General features: G+C 39.3%; 1 protein-coding gene across 3 annotated transcripts in view; it reads left to right on the top strand.

Annotated features, from left to right (window-relative positions):
* Positions 1–24,726, top strand: part of cnih3 (cornichon family AMPA receptor auxiliary protein 3) — a 91,013-nt gene that overhangs the window by 47,145 nt on the left and 19,142 nt on the right. For all 3 annotated transcript variants that reach the window (XR_006398304.1, XM_044330039.1, XM_044330040.1), the window contains exon 4: positions 24,414–24,526. Coding sequence is in view for 2 of the 3 variants with exons in the window: in XM_044330039.1 (XP_044185974.1) it covers positions 24,414–24,526 (113 nt within the window). In the remaining variant the exon portion in view is untranslated. The remainder of the gene's footprint in view (positions 1–24,413; positions 24,527–24,726) is intronic.

The raw sequence follows: 24,726 nt of genomic DNA, 5'->3' as shown, positions 1-24,726 counted from the left end.
AAATGCCATCCAGTCTGGTGCTGATAAAAGACTGTACGTGTGACTATGTTTTCTTCAGTGTGATCCCTCATGCAGGAAATGTGTAAGTTCTCTGTCAGTCAGAGTAATGAGCTTATATGCAAACCGCAGTGCTTCCTTGATCCCACACACTGTTACCAGGAAAGAAGACCTGAGAGGTGGAGAGAAAGGTGGAGAAAGGGATGGAGGGGAGGGGGTAAGAGATAACAGGGGGGGTGTAGTGAAGAAGAAAGAAATGAAAAAGAAGAATCTGGCAGAGGAGAGGAGGATGGTAATAGAGGGGGAAGGGGGAAAAGGAAACCCCTCTCTGACAAGAAAATAACAGCCACTGTGAGGCTCTGTAGGAAATTAATATTAATAGCGTGCTGCGTGACTTACACTGGAAACAGCACACATTTTCATGGTCAGACTCTTTGCAAAAGTCCATTCTGTCTCTGAGATTCAGTTCCATTCTGCAGAGGAATTGTTCCAAAAGATGAAGCTTTTATTTCCTCTCAGCTGGAGCTACTAATAATACATGTTCTGATCACAAATCGAACTAAACTATTCTTTAATTTTTGAATGGATTCAGAATGAAAGCAGTAGTGTGTATGTGTCATATGGGAATTATAGGTCGACTGATGCCGGATTTTTGAGTCCAGTATTGATCAAAATTGAATAATAATATATCAGCCAATATTAATTTTCTTTATACAGCCCACAAGATAAAAACATTTTTTTTTAACAGTTGTGATCTACTAATGTACTTGGCAGGATGTTTTTCATTTCTGTACTTGTGTTCCCTGCCATTTATCAGCTGACTTCTGCACTGATACTGATTATATTTGAAATGAGCTAATATTAACTGGACTCTATTAAGAATGCATGATAGAAAGGTTATTTATTTTACATGATACTGTATAAATGAACAAGACGAAGAGCCTACAGCCATGCTAGCAGCTCTGTAATTAAAGCACCAGTATACTTTCAGAACTGCTTGTCGGAGGGTCAAACGGTTTCCTCCCACACCTTTCCGACTTTTGCAACCTTATGACATTCAACATTCACACCCGTGTCACGCAGTGCTGGGCCAGCTATATGAAGGAGAGAAAGTAAACAGGATTAGAACTTCTCTCACTTTCTTTTTCATTTGTTACACACTTTTTAAAATCATGTTAAAATTGCTTCTCATGTGAACATCCGAGTGGAACAATATAATTTCCAGGAGAGTCTGTCTGAAAATGTGAATTGTTGTTCCTGTATTTAAACGTATATTACATCTCCCCCCCTCTCACTTCACCTTCATTCAGCTGTAAACCTTCAGACGAGGAGGGACAATATGTCATACAAACTATTGCTACTAATGCTAACATGATGATGTTTAGCAGGTATAATGTTTACCATGTTCACTATCTTACTTTAGCATGTTAGTATAAACCAAAATATTGGAGATATTCAAACGAAGATGAGAAGTCAGGGGATCACCAAAGCCATTACAATGAACTCTGAAGGGAAACATGAATGTCCAAATGAACCTAATTTCATGGCAATCCATCCAATAATTGTTGAGATATGTCACCAAATACCGCAAATGTCAACCTCATTGTGGCGCTAGAGAAAAAGTCAAGGGATCACCAAAGTCATTGAAATACATCCTCCAGGCAACACAAATGTCTGTACATCATTTCATGGTAATACATTCAATATGTGTTGAGATATTTCAGTTGTTTCTACCACATTAACAACATCATGGTACCTTAATGGAGTCTGACTGTGTAACAGAGGTGCTAAAGAAGAAAACTATACCTACACATGAAAGAAAGGCTATTAACACTCCGACTGCCCGACACCTGGCTGCTTTTACAAGAGCATGTTGTCAGCAAACAGACAACTTTTTTTGCTGTTTTAGCAAACCTGCTGTGTGGGTTTTAGCAGTTTGGGTGATTAAAATATGACTGGCAGTAGAATTCCAAATATTTTACAAATTTTCTGCCAGTGAAACACTGCTGTTGGCTGAATTCTTTCATGTCATTCACGTAGCCATCCTCCATCTGTCCATCCTGATAACACATGTATCTAAAATCCACCCCTCTAGCTATGTTTGCATATAGAGGACTATTCATCTTACCATGCACTTTCTCAGCATCTAAATTACCATTAGTGGTAGAGAACGCAATATTTCCAAACTAAATGACTGCAGTATCATGATGGTCTCTTTCTCAGATTATAAACTCTGCTGGTCAGCCTGCCTTCTGGAAGTTGTTTGACATGGTAAATTACAATAAATGAGCATGTTTTTAATCAAAATATAACAAGGACACAGCCATTTTTTAAGATATTAACACATATATGCTGACAATAACTGGAACCGGGAACTTCAACTGCTGCTGAAATGTATCAAATTTAAATGTTGACCATTCACTTGCTGTATGTTATACATAAGGAAGGACACGGTAGCTGTTTTTCAGGTTTGTTTGTTTTTCTCTGCTTCAGGCCTTTTCACACCAGAAGATGGAGCATTTTCATGAAATATGTGGTTCTAGAAGCTGCTTCTAGATGTATGACCACTCACAGGGCCAGATGATGAACTACTGTAGCTGATGAGCTCACTGCTAACGTGCTCGCCGGCTGGGAATGTGCTAGCGCTAGTGAAAACAATAACTCCCAGAGTTACTTTCTATTTTCTCTGTACTGCACCATTTAATCCTCCCTGACATTTTCTTCAATAAAGAGTTATTGAAGAGCAAGAGAATGCTCTTCAAGACAGGCGTGTAATTGTCATGGGGGGTAGGTGTGTCACGTCCCCCCCAAAATATAAAACATGAAAATTTGTCAGCCCCAATATTTGAAATTAAGACCAATACTTCGCCTCAATGTTCAGTGTTAAACCAACTCCAAAACACACTGGATGTGTATCATTCACAGAAAACCTGCTGCATCTCATTTGTGCTCATGTCAACAGTAACAGTGAACACAGTAACTGTGAGCACGGTGCCAAAACTCTGTGTGAAGTAGGAGACACACAGTTGCAAAATAAGCTGAAATATTGTAAATGAACGTGTGTGCATTACATGTGCAGTAACCTACTTTAAGTGCAAGTGCTGCTTAAGCAAGGATGGGAGAGATGATTTTAGACTGAGGAACTTTGGATAATTATTTCATTGTTTAGAAGCTAAAAAATCACCAATTTAGTTATTGCAGGGTCCTTCCCTCCTTCATGTTACTGATGTCAAGGTGAAGTTTGCTCCATGTTCCAGATACAGCCAATCAGAATTGAGGATGCAGAGGAGTCAGGTTGGGAGGGATGGAGATGAGGAGCGTCCCCTGTGGTTCCCATGATGCTTTTGAAGTTTCAGTACAAAGGTTCTCTTTGCCTCCTCCCCTCCCCACTTCCCGTTCCTCTTTCTGACTCATTCTCATTTGCTGTGTCCGTCATGCAGGTCACATCCATCTCCACATCTCACACACTCAGTCTGTTTCTCATCCTCTCTTTGTTTTTTATCCTCTCTCTTGTGCACACACACAGGCACAGACACAGACACACACACACACATGCTGTACATATACATACAGCACATAAACACCAGCAGCTGGGCATGCAGGTGATGCAGTCTGTGTGAAGTGTATTGTCTGATGTGGGGCCACTGAGGGCCTGTCCTGCATACTTTGATAAAACTCTGTGAAGTTTGCCAAGACACAGGACACAAAGGGAAGCTGGTTGCACGGCACAGATGGTGGTTCTGTTTGTGGGATAACAGCTCTGAGTGTGTGCGTGTGTGTGTGCGCATGACAAACGTGACGATACAGAAGGATGCATTTTGACTGGGAATCTCTCTTTTATGTATTCTCGATGCATAAATGTCATTGCAAGAGTTATATGAGCTATTAAATGTAGATTTTCTCTACAGAGCAGAGAACCAGAGGGACACATTTGGACCGGATCTCTTCCCATTTGTGCAGTGCAGAACATAAGTAGATACTGAAAGTTAAATAAATGCTCCTTCTCAGTGGCATCTCTCAGTTGAATGATTCTCTAAGTGGTTTCTGGGGACCTCCTGGGTTCCTGGTGGGATCCCAATGATGAGTGATAATTATATATTTTAGTCCTACTCCAACCAGCAGGAACTGAATTCTCTTCCTGCCACATGAAGGCTCCTGTTGTAGATCATTAAAAAGGGTCAGAGGACCTGATTGAGTGACTGACTTGATGAGGTGACCATGCATATTATTGAGTGCATGTTGAGCTTTTGATTGATCCATGTGGGCTATTTTTTCATGATGAAACAGAGAGGGGTTTTTTAGTAAGATAAGATAACCTAACCTGATTCTGGTACTATTGTATTGTACCCCTGCAAGCCTTAGTAGGTGGAAGAAGTCTATTTAATTCAAAAACATGGAAAAGATGACTTTATTCTGTCCTTCTCTCATTCTTCTCTTCCATCTCTTTCCGACGGACTTTTCAGTGTCACATTGTTTCTTAGGCTTGCTCCTTCTGTATGTTCATATGTACATTTGTTTGACTCCCATCTTAAGGTGCTCTTAGACACTGAGCAGATACCACTGCTTCTACTGCCTAGCAAAATTGGTGTAAATTGTATTCTGCATAGGTGACACCAGGGCACATTTCACTGTTGAGAAAAGAGTCTACATGCAATCCACATTGCTTCTATATATCCACTGTAATCTCAACCCTATCCCCTGAAACAATGTTGAAACTGGACAATTCTCAAAAATATTTTTAACACTCTTTCTGCGATATCTACACATGTAACAATCAAAATCAAAGCAGCGGTTTTTTATTCCACACATTCTTCTTCCTTGTCAAAAACTAGCACCTATAGTACATTACCTACAATGCAACTCCACTGCTGACAGTTCCGTTCGAGGTTTGGGTGTGTAATGCTAGTTGTGGCTAAAGTCACTTGGAGCTGCTGCAGTTGATACTGCCTGAAGTGACATCACTTGAGGCAATTTATCAGATTTCACTCCCTCTGGAGACACAAAAGGCTTTATACTACTTTTATACAAATGCAGTTGTACTCCCCACCACCTGGAAAAACACTCTGAGGTGTGAAATCAGTGGTGTTCCCCTTGAAGGAAAGGCTGTGGTTTGTTTTGCTAGTCTGTGACAAGATGTGAACTTCTGGTCTCCCACACAAAAGGGCCACATGTCCACCCACCACCCACACCTCCACACCCTTACTTTCATCACATACAGGGCTACCACCTCTTGCACTGACACACATTTTATATAAATTATGCATTGCATATTCTTATTATATGACAGTAATTCCAAGGAATACTTACCTATGTAATTTCATGACATACTGTAGCTTCATAAAACAAGTTGTCACCACTGGTGAAGAGGTGTATAATCCAGACTACTCAGATACCAGTAAAATAAGCTCCTGCCTCATTTTCCTTTGTGTGGTTTCTGTGTGCTGTTTTTGAATGGCAAGTGATGGTATGCAAAAAACTTCAACCATCATCAACTCAAGGGGCAAGTAAACATGCACATACACAAGAATGGCAGCAGCCCCCTGGCTCCTTGTTGATGCTATTGCTGCAGACCTCAGGGGCAAGACTGCCGTCATCTTTAGTTTGGAAACAATGGAGGTGGCAACGGTAACCACCTGCTGTCTGAAAGCACCTTTAGACAGAAGCTGTTCTGTATTTACAATATAGTACATTTCACAGTATTGTGTCAAAGCCATAGTTAGTCATATTCTCAGGAAATGTGTATAGCTGTGTGTGCATATGCCTGACTGTGTGTCTTCGTAACGTAGACATCCACACTCACAGAGCTGACAACTAATATACAGTACATTCATTCATTCATTCTGTACATTTGGTATGTGTGTAATGGTGTGTATTTGTGCATGTGAGTGTGTGTCTGGACAGGAGTAAGACATTTTTGCTTTTTGTTACAATTTCGATTTTTCAAACTTCTGCCTAGTGCCCTCGAGCAAGACACTGACCCCTTCAAGCTCTTTGGAGCAAAAAGAGAATTTATCTGCAGGGATCCAATCTATGGTGTGATTTACAGTCCATTTGTTCTCATAAAGATAATTATTAAGTACAAAGATTATCACAGATCAAACCATTAGAAACATAGTAATGGTAATGGCAAACTCAGTGTTCCAGCTCAGGGAAAAGATGTTCAGTGATGACTGCGTTGATGCCGCACCATTGCTCCATTGCCAATTCAATTGCTTGGAAAATTTAAAAAGCATTATCCTCCTAGTCATCCAGAGACACAAGCAAGGGCATAGTTAGGATATGTGGGCCTTCTGAAACAATATTGCTCTGGGCCCCACTTAATTACTATAATTTATACATCCCAGTAGAATCTTTATAGACCATCTTCAGCTGTGAACCCCTGTAATCCTCACCACTTTTTACCGGATTAGTGATGGCATCTGGCTCAAAGAAGAGTGGTAACGACTTATTCAAGAGACCTTTTTTTGTAATAGTTGGTTAAATTGCAGAGACAAATAATGAAAGGAGGAAACAAGTGATTGATCTAGTTATTTTTAGTATATGGAATAACTCCATTTTATCATGGACCAAGTGTTGATTAAGGAAGAAATTTTGGCAAATGCACTGGGGGCAACAAATGTTAGCTCTGAGAACAACTGTAGAGTGAATTTCAACAATATGGACATTACTGTCACTACCCTCTGTGTAAGCCATGTAGTGAGACTGGTGTACCCTGATGTGCTGTAGCAAACCCAGTCCAGCATCATGTTACATCTCCAAAGGCTACCAGCTTACCCTTTTTCCAAACTAGGACAGGGTATAATCACATCGCCTGGCAAGGCCTGCCAAAGACGAGGGGCTGCAGAGGAAAGGGTGGAAGAGGAGGGCTCATTAGCTTGTCAGAGAGTCTGTGAATCTGCACTAAGAGGCCAATCAGAAAGGAAAAGGAGGCAGAGAAAAAGGAAAGAGCGTCAACTAGAAGAAACAACACTGCAAGGTATTGTTCTCACATGGAGTCCTATATGTACTGCAGTTGGTACAAAACACTCAGCTCAGTATCCCTAGTAATAACATTTATACTGGACAATTCCACAACTCAAGATTTATATCCGATGCCAACGTTTGGTACCACCACAGGAAGTATTTTGATTATTATGTAGTGTGGCGGAAAGTAAGAGTGTGGAGGTTGAGGTGCTGGATGGACATATGGCACATCTAACTTGCATGCAGGAGAATAAAATTTGCTCACAGTTACGTATATACTTACAATTTGCCTATTTATTATTTATTGAGTGTTTGTGCAGTGTGCGTTTATTTGTGATAAACACGTAATGTAATGAATGCACAGATGCTAGCTATTGTTAGCTAGCCAGGTATGCACCAACTGTGTGTGTGGTGCCTGTATACAGTATGTGTTCGTGTGGCAGCTTAAATTATGACTGAACTCAAGGTTTACCAAAAACTTAAGTTTTTTGTGATGTTTTCTTCCAGTTTCTCTGCTTTTTCCCATTAACTCGGTATATTGATGAAGTAGAGTCTTGGGATATGGGCAAAAATTTAGTTAACTTGTAACATTTCCAACTTCTGCGTTTTTGCCTCCATTTGCACTGCCTTGTGTAAATCATATCTGTTTATGTCCTTGGGTCTTTGCATTGACTTTCTAGGATATTGCTTGATAATCATTCTAAGTGCACATTATCACCTTGGGTTGTTGGGATGGTGTCTGAAAGCTGAGAGGTAAAAAAAAGAACCTCTGGTATCATCCGCTACTGTTGTAACTACATAAGACAACCATTTTAATGGACACTGAGATGACAGGAGGATCAATCCTGCTGTGATGGGTGCTCCAGTTCTTATTTGTTTTTGTCAAAAACACTTATTTGAGGAGCTCCTTCTACATTTGACGTATCTCTCAGTGAGACTACGACCCTGTCACATTCTTTCAACAAGACGTGTTACTGTGTGTCTGTGTTTGTTAGAGTCAGAGGGATATCCTTCTTGGCAATCCTCACTCAGACATGCACTTGAAGTCTTTCATTTACAAAATGAAACATCTTACATTTGATTTAAGTGACTCCCACTCTAGCAAAATGACTGCTGACATCTGAAAATGTAAAACTTTGACTGGAAAACATTTAAGTTTGCAGATATATCAGTATTCTTGCCAAGAAAATCACATCTCCTTTTTAGGTAAAATCTCAAAATGGCATACAGTATTCCAGAATAAATCTAATAATTTATTCATCCATATGCAGTTTGTCCCAGTGACCATCATTTTATCCCAGCTGAAGGCAACGCTGCACGTCGCCAGTCTCAAAACTCCACCCAAGTGTATGAGGGCTTTTAGAATATATTGAGGCCTGAGGCAGCTGTCCTCACAACTCATGCGGAAAGAGAATCTCATCAACTCAATTGCAAAAAGAAGACTCTTCCAATTTCATGCCTATCATTCCTGCCCTCGGGGTGAAAGGGCATCAGCAGAGTGCTGCTGAATACTGTAGTGAGTTCAGTTTATTTAAGCTGAATAAGAGAACTCTTTGATGTTTCAGCTCAAGGGAAAGTGGTCTTTCAGCAGCTTGGCAGTCAATGAAAGCAGTCCTTGAGTGTGCAATATATCATTACTGTCATGCTAAAACCTCATATCTTAATAAAGTCAGTTTTGCAGTAATTTAGCAGCTAGCATAATATTTAAACAAACAACCTAGTTTTTAGATAAAAGGAAAAGTAAAGCTTATTTCATCTTGGGTTTTAGTTTTGTAACTCATATTGTACTCAATATAGTAAGTGCTTAGCAAGCAGTCACAAAATTAAAGAGGTTGAAAACAAACCCCAGGTTAGTCAAACTTATTAAGAACAGAAAGTATAAGTTATAGCAGGGTTGGGCAATTAATCTAACTTTTACCAAAACCGATATTACAACTCTATAACCAACCTCATTTCAGTTATGTCAGTATACTCAATAAAAAATACTTCCTGCAGGCTGCCAGCTACTTCTCGAAAATCTAACAGCTAATCTAACTCTACAAGCTTAAGGTCACAACGAGTAAAGAGTGTGTTGTGTGAGTTCATTTAAAACAGATTAGGTGGAGTCAGCTTTGCACCACCTAGCAGTTCTAAGCAATGTGATAAACCATGCATATTCTGTCTAATTCAGATAGCCAAAATGACTCAAATACTGTAGAAATTGCTAATGGAGGTGGGTGCACATGAAAAAAAAGCTGCTACAGAAAAAAAGATAACATGTTGGTCATGTGACTGCTATTTGCATGATACATAAGAAAACAAAGCTAAAAGCAAATACTGTCAAAGAGTGAGGTGTAGCTGGGCTCAGAGCAGGCAGGAGTGCTGACCATTGGAGAAGAGTCAGTGAATGGTTAATACAAAATAAAAGATACAGATCCTTGAAAAATTAACACACTTCCCTAGTTTTGCTGAGTGTAGTGACAAGGGTTAACCCCGAAGCTAGCTACATCTTTGCCCTGGAGCTGTAAAGGAATCTCTCTCATGACCACAGTCTGGAGGATGGAACAGGTTGTTCCAGACACAGTTATTACAAAAGGCCAGAGTGGCCATCGGGAGTACCTGGAGGTTTCCCGGTGGGCTGCCACACAAATCGGTCCATAGGGAGAGAAAGAGAGAGGGTTTGTCTGTCAACCCCCACTCAGTCAATCACTTTTTGTTTTTTAGTCCAGCGGCCCTTTACCTTTCTGTGGTAGTTTCTTTAAGTGCCTCAAATAGCACTGCTTTGAGCAGCAGTTGCTCTGCAGACAACTGCCAGAGAGGAGGACAAGAGCAGCAAATTGGATTCAGGACCAGCACCCACTGACATCAGTGAAAGCACCAGATTTTACAGCTTCCTAAAGAGAAATTACCAATTTTTTGTGTTAATCTATTTAAAAATCTGCTATCATAATAACGTCAGACAATTCATCACAAACAAAACAATTGTTAAGGTTGTGATCAGGAGTAACTATACAGTATAAACCCACATTTAACTAGTTTGCTCATGTAAAACCCCTATAAGTAAAATATGTATGTGATTTTAGCATTGTTTAAATTATATGGATGTCGTAAGTTTTTGTTCACAGAAAAATTCAACTATCCTTGTGAAAATTGGTAGTGTGTGGAGGATATCTGAAAATAAAAAGCTGACAATGACCAAGTTGTCTTTTTGTTGTTTAATGAAAAACCTTGCAAGGGATCAGCATACAGTCACAACAGAGTGTAATTGCAGACTGATGTGTTACAAAAGTGTATATGTATTTTATAGACAAGGAGTGCGGGAGGCAGTGTGTGGTACAGTGCCCGGTGTCATCAAAGCTGTCAGCCTGTCGAGAGGAATTATTGCATGTTCAAAGCAAAGCTACTCCCTACACCGTACAAGACAAAAACAAGAAAACTAATAATGAGCATACGTGCTAGATGGCTACATGTCCAAGGTAATACAGTGTGAATTCATCCAAAATGCACAGTATGAAATGCAGCACAGAAAGTAAAAAGTGTGGTTTTTCTATTACAACTGTCAAGTGTAATTCAGTGTTCCCAGGTCATATCTGTGCACTGCTGTGTGCACGAATCCTATAGTACCACCAGGAATCATCAAAATTCTCAAGCCTACATTTAGGGGCTGTAAATTAGAGAAGCAAGTGTTGGCCCAATGCCAGAACAATATAGTGTCAGTTTTACTTGTAACTTCAATTTAATTCAAATTAGCTCATTTAATTTACCTTCTAACTAAATTACATCAAGGTGAGGATTATAATATGTTCCCTACCTAACTGAAGCCTTCTTATTAAGCCTTTGTTTCATCTGAATTCTGTTTGAACAACTAAATGAACCATGTGAGTCCCTGCTTCACAGCATCTCAGAGGAATATGAATCATTTAAAGGTCGTAAAAAATGTACAATTAATTATTTTTGTGCCAAGCTTAATTAAAGTTGCCTTCTGAAGGGGTTTGAGACAGTAACTGGCGAACGGGTCTGTTTTTTTGATCTCAAGCAGGGGAGGAAAAGCTGCTGCAGCTAAAATGAACATCCAAGTTTCATCTGGAATGAGAGTGGACCCAAATGAATTAGGTGGAGAGGGGTGTAGCGCACTTGATGAGGCTGAATGTGGGTGATTGGAGAAGGAGAGGGCCCATATGTTTCCTGGTTGGATCCTGCACATCTGTGGTTTTTATCTGCATTGGGCTTGCTGCCTGTCTGTATTGAAATACAATAGCCTGCCAAAGTTGTATGCTAGCACTACTACATGTGGTTTGATATGAGATTTCTGCTGTATGCTACACCACTAATTTCTCCCTCGAAACTATAGAAATTTTGAGCAAACAGAAATGTAGGCATCTAACAATTTTAGAGCCGTTATTGTGAAACTAACACATTTTGTGCTGTTGACCAACATAGCTATTATAAATTGTGATGTGAGACTGGGTTGGGGTTGCTCCCTCTAGTCTTTCATGTTTGCTATATATCAGATCTATTTGTTTGACCCCCAAATTTATGAAATTGGAAATAACGTAACCCTTTAAGACCCACATTATTCTAGGACAGTTTATTAAAGGGTTAAGCTGCAGAATTTACATGCAAATCACTAGCCAGTAGCTTCCAGTAAAACATGCAGTAATAAAAAATGTCCAGCCAATATTATGATTAAATCAATCAGACTATACTTAATTAACTTGTATTGTATGAGATATGAATCATGTTATTAGCATATTCCTTGGTGTATACAGTAGTCTATATCTCTGGCTTCACACATCAGGTCATGCTGACATCAGTTGGTTGACATGGTGACAGCTGATGAGTGTTTATGTAATGAGTTGCCATGGCATTTGTACGTGACTTTGACTACTGTAGTTGTAGATACTTAGCACTGAATGTTTCTAGTATTTTTACTACGTAGGTTGTGAAGTGAGTCAATGCTATTCATACTGGCTGTTGAAAGACCCCCATCAAATGTGCTTTCAATGTAAGTGATGGAGGCCAAAATCCACAGTGTCCACACAGTCATTTTATGCAAAAAAGCATTTAAAAGTTGATGTGAAGCTTACACGAGGCTTCAGCAGTCTGAGTTAGTCATATCAAGTGGATATCTGCCACATTCAGTCTGTTTTAGCATCAAATTCCTTTGTGTTGCCTCAGACAGTGTTTCCCTGTTGAGCTGCAGCAGAAGTATAGTAACAAAAAGCAGAACTCTGGCACTAAAAAGACTGTAACGTTGAAAGATATCTACTTGATATGACTCATTTGGAAGCTCCATATGATGTGCATTTGAAGGGATCTTATAATAATGGCCAGTATGAACAGGAGGAATGATGATAGCAAGAAAAACCTATTTCAGTGTTCATTTGGGCTCCTGACTGTTGTTTTAACATGGACTAGAAAAATTGTGAACTTATCTTTTAATTTTATTTCAATCAGCTAACTAATCGTTTTAGCTCTAAACCAAACTAACTAAGCTGCCACAGCTGGCCATAGTGCTAATATAGCATGTATGTGGAAGACATGGCACCCCTATGACTAATATAAAATTAAAAGCCAACAATGAGCTTCTTCATGTGTCTGACGACTGACTAATTAACCTTGAATTTGGCTCCTGATGCTCACACCATGTACAGTGGGAAACTATGGTTGAAATATATCATACTGATCCTCCTCAGGGGTCGCTGAGTTTCATATTGCCCATTAAATAATCATCCTGTTCAGTCAGGACTCTCGTGTTAATACAGAAGCAGGTTGCTGTGGGACATGTGGTTCAATTTCCTGGAGCTAATGTGGAATCTCTGAGAGGGACTCTTAACAACTTCACTGAATGAGATACCCCTGTTGAACAAGTCCAGCAGGGTGGTTGAAGTCCTCTAGGTTTCTGTCTGCTGTCCTTTCACGTGCTGTAATATGTGTGTCAAGAAACCAGAGCAAACTGTAAGCAAATGAATATGGTGATTGAAGTCAGCTTCAGACAGGGACATCAGACTCTGCAGCTTATTTCCACCTATACCTATCGTGGAGGTTTGGGCCCCGATTTCAGAAGCGCCAGTCATCCAAATCAAAGTCAGAGAGTTCAGCCAATGAGTAAATTTATGTATCAAAGTTCACATGACACCCTCCACTGTTAGGATCTGTGCTTTCATACCTGCTGCCTCTCTACAAGCTGCACAACAAGGTGGGTGACAAACAAAGAGTTAGCATGACCGGGGCTAGATGAGGAGTGGGGAAATGAAGGCTTGCTCGGCTACACATGCAACAGACCACATCACTCCTCTCTCTCGTTCTCATCTCTTTCATTTTCTATTTGTTTATTTCCCTCATTAGTTGTGAGTGTTGTTCTTTGACCTTGTGACCTTACCTCGCATCCCTTAGAACGTGACTGCCTGAAAAGTCACATTTGAAAAGCTCTGCAGCCTCTTTTTAGCTGTGAGTGAGCACACACCATAGCGGGTGGCCTCACTAATTGGACCTGGAGAGGTTGAGGCCAAGTCGAGGTGGCCCTGTCATGTTCCACTTGGGCTTTGAAAGGAGCGTGGGTAGGAGCTCTCATTTACCATGTTGGATGCTGATTTGCGGCAAGAGGTCTGGGAGCTGTTTGCCTCAGTACAGGGGTAATGAGAGGGAAAAATGTGAAAGAATAAGCCAAGACATTTCTTTCTGGAGAGTGACGGGGGGTGAAAATACAGGTGGGATGGACTGATCACTATTCACTAAAATATTGATCACTGTCTGGGTTTAGCATGAGACAAGCAGCTAAAATGTCAAATAGCAGGAATATTCCTTTAGTAAACATCCAGAGGAAGATTAAGATGGTTGCCAGCCTTCATTAATCCTACATTCATTCCTACCGATAGCCTGAACACAAAATGTATCTGCCTGAAAGTAACATTAGCATTACATCCACAGCCGTTAACGTTAGCTTACCTTTTTAAAAAAGTCGATGTGCTGGCCTGAATGTTTTCATGGTTTGTCCTAGCGGTTTTGTCAATGCTTCTTGTCTAATTTTCAGGGGGATTGTAAATGAATTTAGTCTATAAATCTGTTACTTTTTTTCTCCAGAAACTGGTCGTTAGCTACTTAAGCGACAGAGACATGACGTTACTGAAATTCAAGATGCTAGCAGCTAAATCATCTTCTGAGGAAGAGATACGTAGGGTGGCAGAGGACAATGTTTTGAAGTCTGAATGATGCAATGTTTAATACATTGTTGTTGAATAAGCCTGCATTAAGAATTATTAATTTATTTGTTCATTTGTCCTTTCACTTTGTCGCTTAGCTTTGACTCATTGAAGATAATTTTGTTTTTAACTTTCATTTTAGCTTCCTTTTCATTGGGACAAAAGGCCATCAATGAATAGTAAATGAAGTGAACACTGCAGAAAAGGATTTGACAAAAAAACATAATGTAGCATGTGCAGTTATGCAAAAATATGCACTTTTCTAAATGTTTTGGGGAAGGGGACTAATGGGGGACATGGACTTATGACGACGGGGAGCTTAAAGTGTTATGTTCTTATGATTTTATTTATACATTTACAATGTGGCAATGCAAGTGTTTTTTTATTAGTCCACAGGGGAAAAAAAGCTTTTCCCACTGAAACCAACCAAGTCTTATCTACTGCCTGCCCAGACTGACTCATCTGCAAGATAGCCCAGCAGATCACTCACTCACAATCTGAAACTGTATCACAGGCTTCTTCATTTAAAATTCTGCTTTTCTACCAACAGATACTGGCTGCACTATTTCTAACGTATTAAAGCTGACCGTATAATTTGTGTGTAGAATTATATAAGCATTGGCACGGCTCATTAGTTCTACCAGTCTGTTGTGGCCAGTGCACTGTACTTTGCTGTAGTCTTCTGGGGGAGCAACATTGGAGCCGGCGACACCAACAGACTCAATAAAATTATTAAGAAGGCCAGCTCTATGATTGGCTGAAAACCAGACACCTTTGAAGTTGTGGTGGAGAGGAGGACACTGATCAAACTGCTATCCGTTATGGATAATCCTGACCACCCTCTCCACCACCTACTGGACAGACAGCAGAGCACCTTCTCTAACAGACTGGTTCAGCTTCGATGTCACAAGGACCGATACAGGAAATTTTCCCTGTCCAAAGCAATTACTTTCTACAACACCTCACCTCTGTCTAACAGAGAACTCTCAGCTTTATAGTTTCTGTCTAAACCAAACTCCACTCTGTTTTGCTCTCTCAGTAACTTTGCTCATGGTGAATTTAAAATTTTTTTTTAAACTTTGCACTCGGTCCAATGTATATAATATGTTATCCTATGTTTATATTTTATTATATTTATAGTGTATGCTAAGGTTTTTTCTTACATCCTTATATTGAGCCATTTTATTTTATTTGTTGTGTTTATTTTTCTATAGATATATATTTCTCTCTTCTAGTGTTTATATGTATTTTTACTTATTATATGTATATGTATATGTATATTATCTATCTATCTATCTATCTATCTATCTATCTATCAGTGCTACAGGCAAGGTTTTCTACATTTTGCCAGTAGAGGGAAACATGATACAATATCATCCATATGCAGAGCTGCTATCCAGGCACTCAAGAGCTGTAACTTCAGAGGAAGTGCTGGTTAGGGTTAGAGAGAGGGTAGATGTGTCCTCAGTCATCATCTGCTACTGAAATCAAAGGGGAGGGATGGAGATGATGTGCATGCAACTGACTGCTGTGCCTTTTGACATGGCTAAGTTTTGATTTTTTTTGTGTCCCTTAAAGGTGCAATGTATAAGATTTGGCCACCTGATCCAAACAAATGGGGACAGCATATCACCAGAAGGCACAGTCCCTCCACCCATCACCCTTCCCCACAAACACATCACGCCATAATTATCACCTACTGAATATAGCATAAAGCTTACTGTTTACATTGAATCTGTGCTATGGCGTCATCAAGAAATCAAAATAGTGCGGAGACATTAGAGTCAGCTGTAAATTACCAAAGAGCTGCACAGATCAGTTCATCAGATTATGCAGCTGAGGTGGACAGCTGCCTCCCCAGCCAGTGGCTTTATTTTCTAAATTGGCATTACTTGGACAAACTGACCATATATTGAGAATCTAAATGGTTACTTCATCTTGTGAAAAAATATTAAAATATAATAACGTGATATATTGATTACATCGAAAATTACATTTCAAATTACACTTCAAAGCTTTGCGCGGCTCCTGGAGGCTCGGGCAGCGCTACTTCTTCTTCTTCTCATGTTGGACTGAGGGCAAATCATGGATGTATTAGAGTTGGGTAGGGTGCCGCCACTCAGCCTTGCAGCCAATTTTTCCCAGTGTCCACTCGCAGTATTGCAGCGAAAAATCCCCCTGCGGCTCAAAAAGTATTTTCCCCATAGACCACCGTTGTAAAAGAGACATCTGTAAAACTGTTGACAGGACCCTTCCAGCTGCAAACAATGTCAATTATGACTCTTTCTATCATGAATTTTTGATTCATGGAGGTTTTATATTTGATTTTATATTTTGTGATTTAAAAATCTGTGACGCCATCACGAGTGTTGTACGAGTGTTATTATGAGACAGGATGGGCCAGGACTAGCTAGTTAGCATGCTTATTTCAGTAGATATCTCTGTAACACAATACATAGAAGTTTCCACCATGCGTGACTGAAAATGTTCTCTTGCAGTGTGTGCAGAACATGGCATTTCATTGCACAGGGTACTTTACAAAGGACAGAGTAAGCCTCCTGGAGCCCTTTAGAAAAGAGCGACTCTCTCTTCGGCATGGTAGCTAACCGTTAGCATACTGACAGGTTCTGCCAGGAAGAGCAGCAAGCGTCAAAGGCTAGCAAAAGCCTTGACAATGACACATTGATTGAGACACAGACAGACAAATCAGTGTTGAATTCAGACACATGGTGCATTGTTTTTATATTGGGTTAGATAATAATGAGTGGGACAGAACATGATATGTAAGCATGTCTATGTAAGCACTGAAAACAAGTATAATATTATAATTATTATTTTAATTGTGGTGAAAACTGGGACAATGTCGTTGTGAATGTTGAAAACAGGGACATTTTAGTGTTTTACAGATATTTGTCAGGACTCGGGACACTCAGCTTGTTTTGTGGCTCCAGAGCTGCGAGAAATCTGAGAAATTGTCTCAAGTAACGTCACTTCATCCAGCATCAGTTGGGGCTGACAACTATGAGTTTGAGAATGAAAAAAACTCTGGGGTTGTGGACTTAGAAAGAAGTGAGGTTACCAGACCTCTGTAGCCCGCTCCTCATCTCTGCTGGAGGCTAGCAACTCCAGGCTACGTTAGCTGCTACTAGCATAATACACCCAATTCTCTGACCAAACAGTCTGCAGTCGAGCTGCAAAGTGAGTTATGTAGGTGGCAGATTTTGACAAGGAAGACGAATGCAATAAATAAAACAGATATCTCTGGTTTTTTTCTATCAATTTTTTTTTTAAACTTTCCACCGTGAATCCAATATTGTTATATGCAGTGAGTATGTGTGAGTGAATTTAATATTTTGGGGTTTTCGGCTGTTGGTCAGAGAAAACAATATGAAGATGTTACAGTGATATAATGGTTATAGAGATGTACTGTATGTCAAATGAAAAATGTCGTGTATTGATTCTCAGGTCTTCATTTAACATTAAGTGAACATGTTATACATTCATTTTTTACTACTTGTAGTTTTGCATATGGTGACTGAGGACGGAGAGGAGCAGTGGCCATCCTATCTGTATGAAAAAGACACCTTTATTGTGCTGTGGATTAAAATATTTTCTTTTTGCATTTTACAACAGAAGTATATGCTAAGTGGTTGTGTAACACCCAACATCTGTTTGTAATTAATTATTAATAACTTTATATTACTTCATGGTCCCACTCACACACCCTTGGTATCTTACTGCTAATAACCTGCGGCAGGAAAAGCAGAAAAGGCAACTAGTTTGTTTTGGTGTAAATCTAATAATCAAAACTGATGGCCTTAACATTAACCTATTGTACTGTTGAGTTATCAAGGACACTTTTGTGTTTTTGTGTTGAGAATGTTAAAGATATCATCAAAAGAAAACATTAACATGTTGATAGTGAGGAAAATACTTCCAGGATGGTCCTCCGGTCAGCCAATCACAAAGCTTCAAATTCTGGATTTCAAATTCAGTTCATCCCTGAGGCATCTACAATCTACTTTTTTATTGAAAGAACATCATCGAACAGTTACATAAAATAACACAAATAGGCCTAACATAACAGCTCAGATAACTACACAACATCCAACTGTGTGGTTTCAGCGATTTCAGCGTCCATAGCAACCACCATAGCAACGATAGAAAGTCTGCAAAAATCTTCGTAATAATTAACAAACCAAACATCATATATATTCACTGAGCGAAGACTATGAAAATAAAATGCATATTTATCGCTAGAAATGTTATCAAAATGCATTTTAATGTCAAAGCTATCTTGAAATATTGCTTTTTCCACAGAGAATAAAGGGAATGTCATTTTTTGCTTTCACTGCAATGAAAGAAATCTGACAGTCACGTGACATGGGCGCAGACCAACATAGCAATTACATGTATTGATGCGAGACTGGAGAAGCATCTGCTCTCCACAGAAGTTAATGGGAAGGACTGGCGTATCACCTGCACATAAAACTGGACTTTGTCATATGTACTGCACGCAGTTCCAAAGTATAAAGTCATTTCATTTGTATGCTGTTTGAAGAGACTGGATTGATCCTACAGGAACTACATTTGGTTCCTCTGATCAAAACACAGGTTCAGTTCCCGAGTTCCTAAAAAGGTTCTTGGTCCCATGGGAAACTTCCTGTGGTGGAAACCTAACAGAGGTCTTATTTCATGGTAATTTCAGAGGCCGTAGTTTGACTTGTTCTTTTCATAATTTAGTCACAGTAACATACACATATTCATACATGTATGGATACATACTAACATCCACAGAGTTCTGCAAGCATACAGTATGGTTGCAGCTGTACAAAGTATTTCAAAGTGCAGTGACGCTTGTGTATCATGGGATACCTCTAGTGATTTGGGTAAAATATAGCTTCCCACATGAATGAGGCCTTATCAGTATTGCAGCAGCAGAGCTTCTGGTTGGATCAGATGGGTGTAGGGGCGGCCCCTGGGCACCGCATCCAAAGAAACAGATCTCCAGTCCCAGCCAGGCACAGTCCCAGATGGGTCCCTTAGTCAACACACACAAACACACACACACAGCTTCAGAGAATCTGCTAGACGGTCTGTGATATAAGGAAGAAAATAGTTTGCTGCCCATCAGCATGGGGAATCATATACATATGCTCCAATACACACACACACACACACTCACTCACTACTGTATGGTGAATATGTTCACTGAATGCAAAGGAGTCACAGCAGGGTTGCCAGCACTGTGCAATACATTGTAATAATTGTTCAGAATTTGCATTTCTTGTGTGTGTGTTTGTGTGTGTGTTTTTGCATTCTGTCTCAGCAACAAACATATCATAACTACTGAACCACTAAATAAAAAAACATCATACTCAGGGGGATTGCAGGGCCAGGTCTGACCCTGGCAGGGTTTTTGTGATGGTGGACTGAAGAATGCACCCACTTTGTTTGTGACAGTAAACAATAAACAAAGCCACTGTTTAATGTAATTATACTTGGATGAATATGTAACAAATTGTAACACAGCTGTTCATACAATAGGCCTGAATGCACACTATGTGATCAGACCACTGGATTTGAGGTGCAAATAGGCCTTTCTATGTCCCTCACCAGCTTCTCATCATGTGCTGCATAAATAAAGTTGTTTTTGAATATTTTATAATCAGCTACATATTTTATTTCAGTATATTTCCCAAATTACAGTAATGTAGGCTGTAATTTTAAGGGTTTCATTTCCATGCTTTGAGTTGCTGCTCTTTTCTTACTGGATAATGGCTGAAAACATGACATAACAATTCTTTGCAATAGTGAAACCACACACATTATAGAAGACATGCATTCACTTTTAACCCCCGCAACATCATTTAAAAGTCATTTTGCATTCTTTAACAAGGCGACACAAAGCTGCTTTAATCACGTTTTTTGACATGTTCACAACCGATTCATGTGTTGTTGTCACTAAAGTTTTATGTACTCCTCAAGTGTTGCGTGGCTGCCGGAGTGATGGATCATGTTTGTACCTTCATCTGAGCGCTGTCAGACAACATGCATTAGGGATTTAAACAAGAGAGGGGGCAGAAAAGGCAGAATGTAAAGCTCTGTGTGGCTATTTGTTTTTTAATGAGCTTTTTGTCTGTGTGTGTGTGGGGGGAGGGGAAAGTGTGTATGTGTGCTTGTCCATGTATTGCATGCATGTTGTATCTGTGAGGTGTGTGTAGCCTCCATGCTGTATGTGTGAAAGCAAATGGATATATTTAGGTTTTGTCTTAGCAGCAGTTTTCTCCTCTCCCACTGTTGTAGAGCTATTCAGTGAAAATGTGTTCTTCTGTTATTAGGAGGCATGTAACCATCTGAATAATGCATCCTGAACACTTCCTCTTAACGGCAGCGTATACAGTAATGTTCTAGGCCAGGCGGTCCAGAATGTGTCGCCCTGTACGCTGTTAAATATACATGAGTAGTGAAATGGCTTTCTTTGTGAATAACATTAACTACCGCAGCGAAAAGGCTGCTACAGATTTCCAGACATTCGGGTTATTCAGGTGTTCACAGGGATTTGCATGGCAAGCAGTTTCAGCAAAGCAATGTGATTGGCAACAGACCCTTCCAGGGTGGCAAGCCAGGCTTTATTGGTTGCTTGCCAACTCTTGTGGTAGCCAAAGATTATACATGTGTTTAGACTAATCTGAAGTGATAATCTGCAACACCGTCAGTCCTGAGGATGTAGCAGCAACTAGTGCTTAGGTATGGAAAGCAACAAAGAATTTACACAAACATTTTGACATTAAAAGATTGTTTGATTTAGGTCGCAGCATAATTTAATCGTTCACTGAATACAAAATGAATCTTCATTTAAATAGTCCTAATTATATTAAATTAGCTCAATTTTAAACTGATTTACCTTAATTCTGACGTATTGTGTGTTTTGATAAAATTTTGAAAATCCTTTTTTCATTTGAGAGAACAGAACTGAAATTAATTGCATATGTCCTCTCGTTTCCTTTAGTTTCTTTTGATGAAATTGAGCTTTCCCCTCTGTGTGCAGATACTGATGTATGATTCCTCTGTAGATGACAAGGGGCCAATTAAGGCTGAAAAAACTACTGTTGTCTATTTGATCAATTAGAAATGTTAACAGGAGCAGAGGACAGTGTTCTTTGGGAGATATAATAAATAGTTACAGCTTTCAGGCTCAGCTCCTGAACAACATAGATGTGTTTTCACACTGATTCCTCTATCTACTCATCAATCTCATCTTCCTATATTCTGCTGCTGGAAACCAGACATTTAAAAGCTTTATGAACTGAGAGTCCTACAGTGGAAAGTTGGTGAAGAAATAGTGTATAACTAGTATAGAAGTAAACATGATAGGTGCTTTGCACAATTGAAACATAACTTAAAATATTCTGCCTGATGATGCGCAGCAGATCCCTTCAATGATTATATTCTTTTAGAGTGTTTCCTTCCTGCTTCCCTCAGACAAGCTTCTTATCTGGATTTTGTATCTGCCTTTCTTCTTGCTTTCAGGGCCTCAAAAGGTTTTTCTTTTTTTTTATAATGCATATTGCCTTTCTTATAAAAGTCTATTTTCATAGTGAAAAGGATTTGACTAGGTGGTGTTGCATCTATTTTCCAACAATTCTCTGTACAAAAAACAGCAAATTAAAGAAACACATCTTAAGTACTCAAACAAATACAAAAAATACTTAAGTACAGCCGTGATTTCACATTGTCTTTAAGTGTGGTTTTAAGTGTAATACATGACCTGGCACTCAGACAGCAATATGCAAACTATTGCATAAGTCAATTAATCCTACATAACCAGGCATGCATATTAAAATAATAGCATATATATTTTATTATATATATATATGTTATAATTATTTAATATAAGTATTTTCCTTCAATGACATCACTAACCTCTATGAATAAATCTGGGATTTAAAGCTGCACTAATCATTTTCCATTTATAATAATGTAAAATATGTATTTTCGAATAAATTCTATTTTTATGTCTTGGTGTATTTAACCGGGACAGTGCACATTGATAAACATAGCTGTAAATGTGCCAGAGATACCCCAGAGGCTGTTTTTCATCTGTAATCCCTGGACAGATGTTTCAAAGTCACCCTAAAAAAAGAATATAAGATTTCACATCACAAAGTCACTGAGTTCATTTAAAGGCTTGCAGAGCAATAACAAAAAAAAAAAAAAAAAAAATCATACATACGTACGTACGTGCTAAATTGTCTAATGTAGCACAATGTTAAGTAGGTACTAATTAATTAATGAGGTACTAATTAAGACATGCAACACAGAAACATATACATGACATGCAAAGTAAAGAAATGGGAATATTAATGTTAACAGAAATATGGATTGAATAAGACAGTATTGTGCTGCATTATTAGACACCAATTGAAACAAGCAAAGCAGAAGGACAGACATAGTAATGACATACAGTACATAAAATACATCAATCACTCTGGCACAATAAAAGCAAAGCCACAATAATACATGAGGACAGACTGGCGAGTACAAGAAAGCGAGGGATGACAACAGACAGCAAAGTACACAGCACAGACAGACTGAGGAAGCAAGGTGCAGTTGGTCTTTAATGCTGACAGAGCCACCCGCTAATTAACCATTTCTTAAATGAGCTCTGAATAAACTGTATGTGTACAGGTCTCTATATGCTGTGATAGAGTTCCATTCCTGTGCAGCTTTAACAGAGAACACAGACCCACCAGAAGCACTTTTTCTTGGATAATACAATCCCTTGTGAACTGATATGCTGTTGTTCTTATATTGACAAACTGTCCATTACGATGAAACATAGGTGTGATGTGAGAGGAGTCGCTAATAGTGACAAGAGAATCATCACCCAGGTTTGCAGTTCCCATAAAGCTCTATGGAGCTTTAAAGTCTCTGTCAGCACAGCGTTTTGGTTTTTCCAAACCAAAAATTGATTGATTCATTCTCACTGCTCTTTTCCAGCAGCATTTCTAGCAACAGAGGGCTGCTGTATTAAATCAGAAAGCTGAAACCTAACTGTATGCTACCAGCCTAGCAGCACACTGACAAAGTTAGCAACTAGCTAGTGAACATAGTGGAGCATTTAGCAGCTAAAGAGTCAGATATTTCCCTCAGTAGTTGATGGAGACCAAAACAGAGCTAAAAGAGCGTGCTGTGTTATAGCTGATTGTACTGCTCCCAGTTGGCCAAAAAATATAATATTTTAGGTTTAAAATGTGACTTTTTTTTGCACGCTGATCATATCCGAGCATCTTCAGATACCACCCATTAAATACTTTGCACAAATGGGCATAACCATTCCACTCAAGCCACAACCTATGGGCAAGGATAACAGTTATGTGGTTATGTTCATATCAAGTCAGTAATAAAGGTAGTGAACACAAGACATTTCAAATAAGAAGGATAGGCTCATGGGAAGATCATTACCTTTTAAAGTGTATTTTAGCTGCCTGTAAATCTAAGCCTACTTTTACAACATACAGTATTGGCAAATTAGCTTTATATTAGCCAAACTGACTGAAAGTGTATAGAATTCCAACTTTTTGTTATGGATCATTACAAAACTGTATAAGTATAAGCTTCTTTTTCCCTCAACTTTTTATTTTTGGAGAAGAAAAGTGAGGCGTGTGGGGAGATGGGATCGGTGGTGAGGACTTTCACATATTCGCACCCTTACTGTTTGCCAGGAGGTTGTCTTGCTTCCTGCATTCGGAGGGCCGAACCCTCCAGTTATTATGATAATGATGGAGCCCTGCCATCAGTGTGTGCTGCCCATTGTGAAGCTAAGCCCTCTATAATCTAGATGGGGGCATTTAGCCATTTGGAATGCATGCACATAGACAGATTTCAGTGGCTAAATATAGGCTAGGCTAAGGATTTGAATGCTAATGATGCTGCTTGAGGTATTTTATTACACCTGTGGGCATTAAAATGATAATGTGGCATCTGCTAACCAACTGCCCTTTAGTTTAGTTAAATATAGTCTCAGTTCATTCATGCAGTTATTATATTAGAGTAAATGTCAAATAAAATATTTATTTTTGGCAACACTGATCATTAGCAATTGGGTTAATCTGTGGAAGGAGAAAGAAACGAGCTGAAGTGTTGGTGCCTGGCTCCCCGGTCATTGACATTAAAGTTCTTTAGATGTCTATCGGTAGTTAAAGTCTGAATAATCAATCAATGCTCTTCTCTCTGACCCGCTCTCCTCTATCTCTCTCTGTGCTGTAGTTGGTGCTACCAGAATATTCCATCCATGGGCTCTTCTGCATCATGTTCCTGTGTGCCCAGGAGTGGCTGACTGTGGGCCTCAACATCCCCCTGCTCTTCTACAACACATGGAGGTATATATCCAATCCAGCACATTCTGTGTGTGTGTGTGTGTGTGTGTGTGTGTGTGTGTATGTGTGTGTGTAAGCCTACAATTTTATCTTTATGGGTCTTGAGATTTGAGTTAAGATCAGAGCTAGAATTAGTCTATAATGTTATGGGTTTGCGTTGGTAGTTAGAGTTTAGAGCATAAACTGTATATAAAGGTGGACAT

The sequence above is a fragment of the Thunnus albacares genome, chromosome 16 (genome assembly GCF_914725855.1).
Source record: "Thunnus albacares chromosome 16, fThuAlb1.1, whole genome shotgun sequence".
In the NCBI taxonomy this organism is placed as follows: Eukaryota; Metazoa; Chordata; class Actinopteri; order Scombriformes; family Scombridae; genus Thunnus; species Thunnus albacares.
This window is presented reverse-complemented; position numbering and strand designations above follow the sequence as displayed.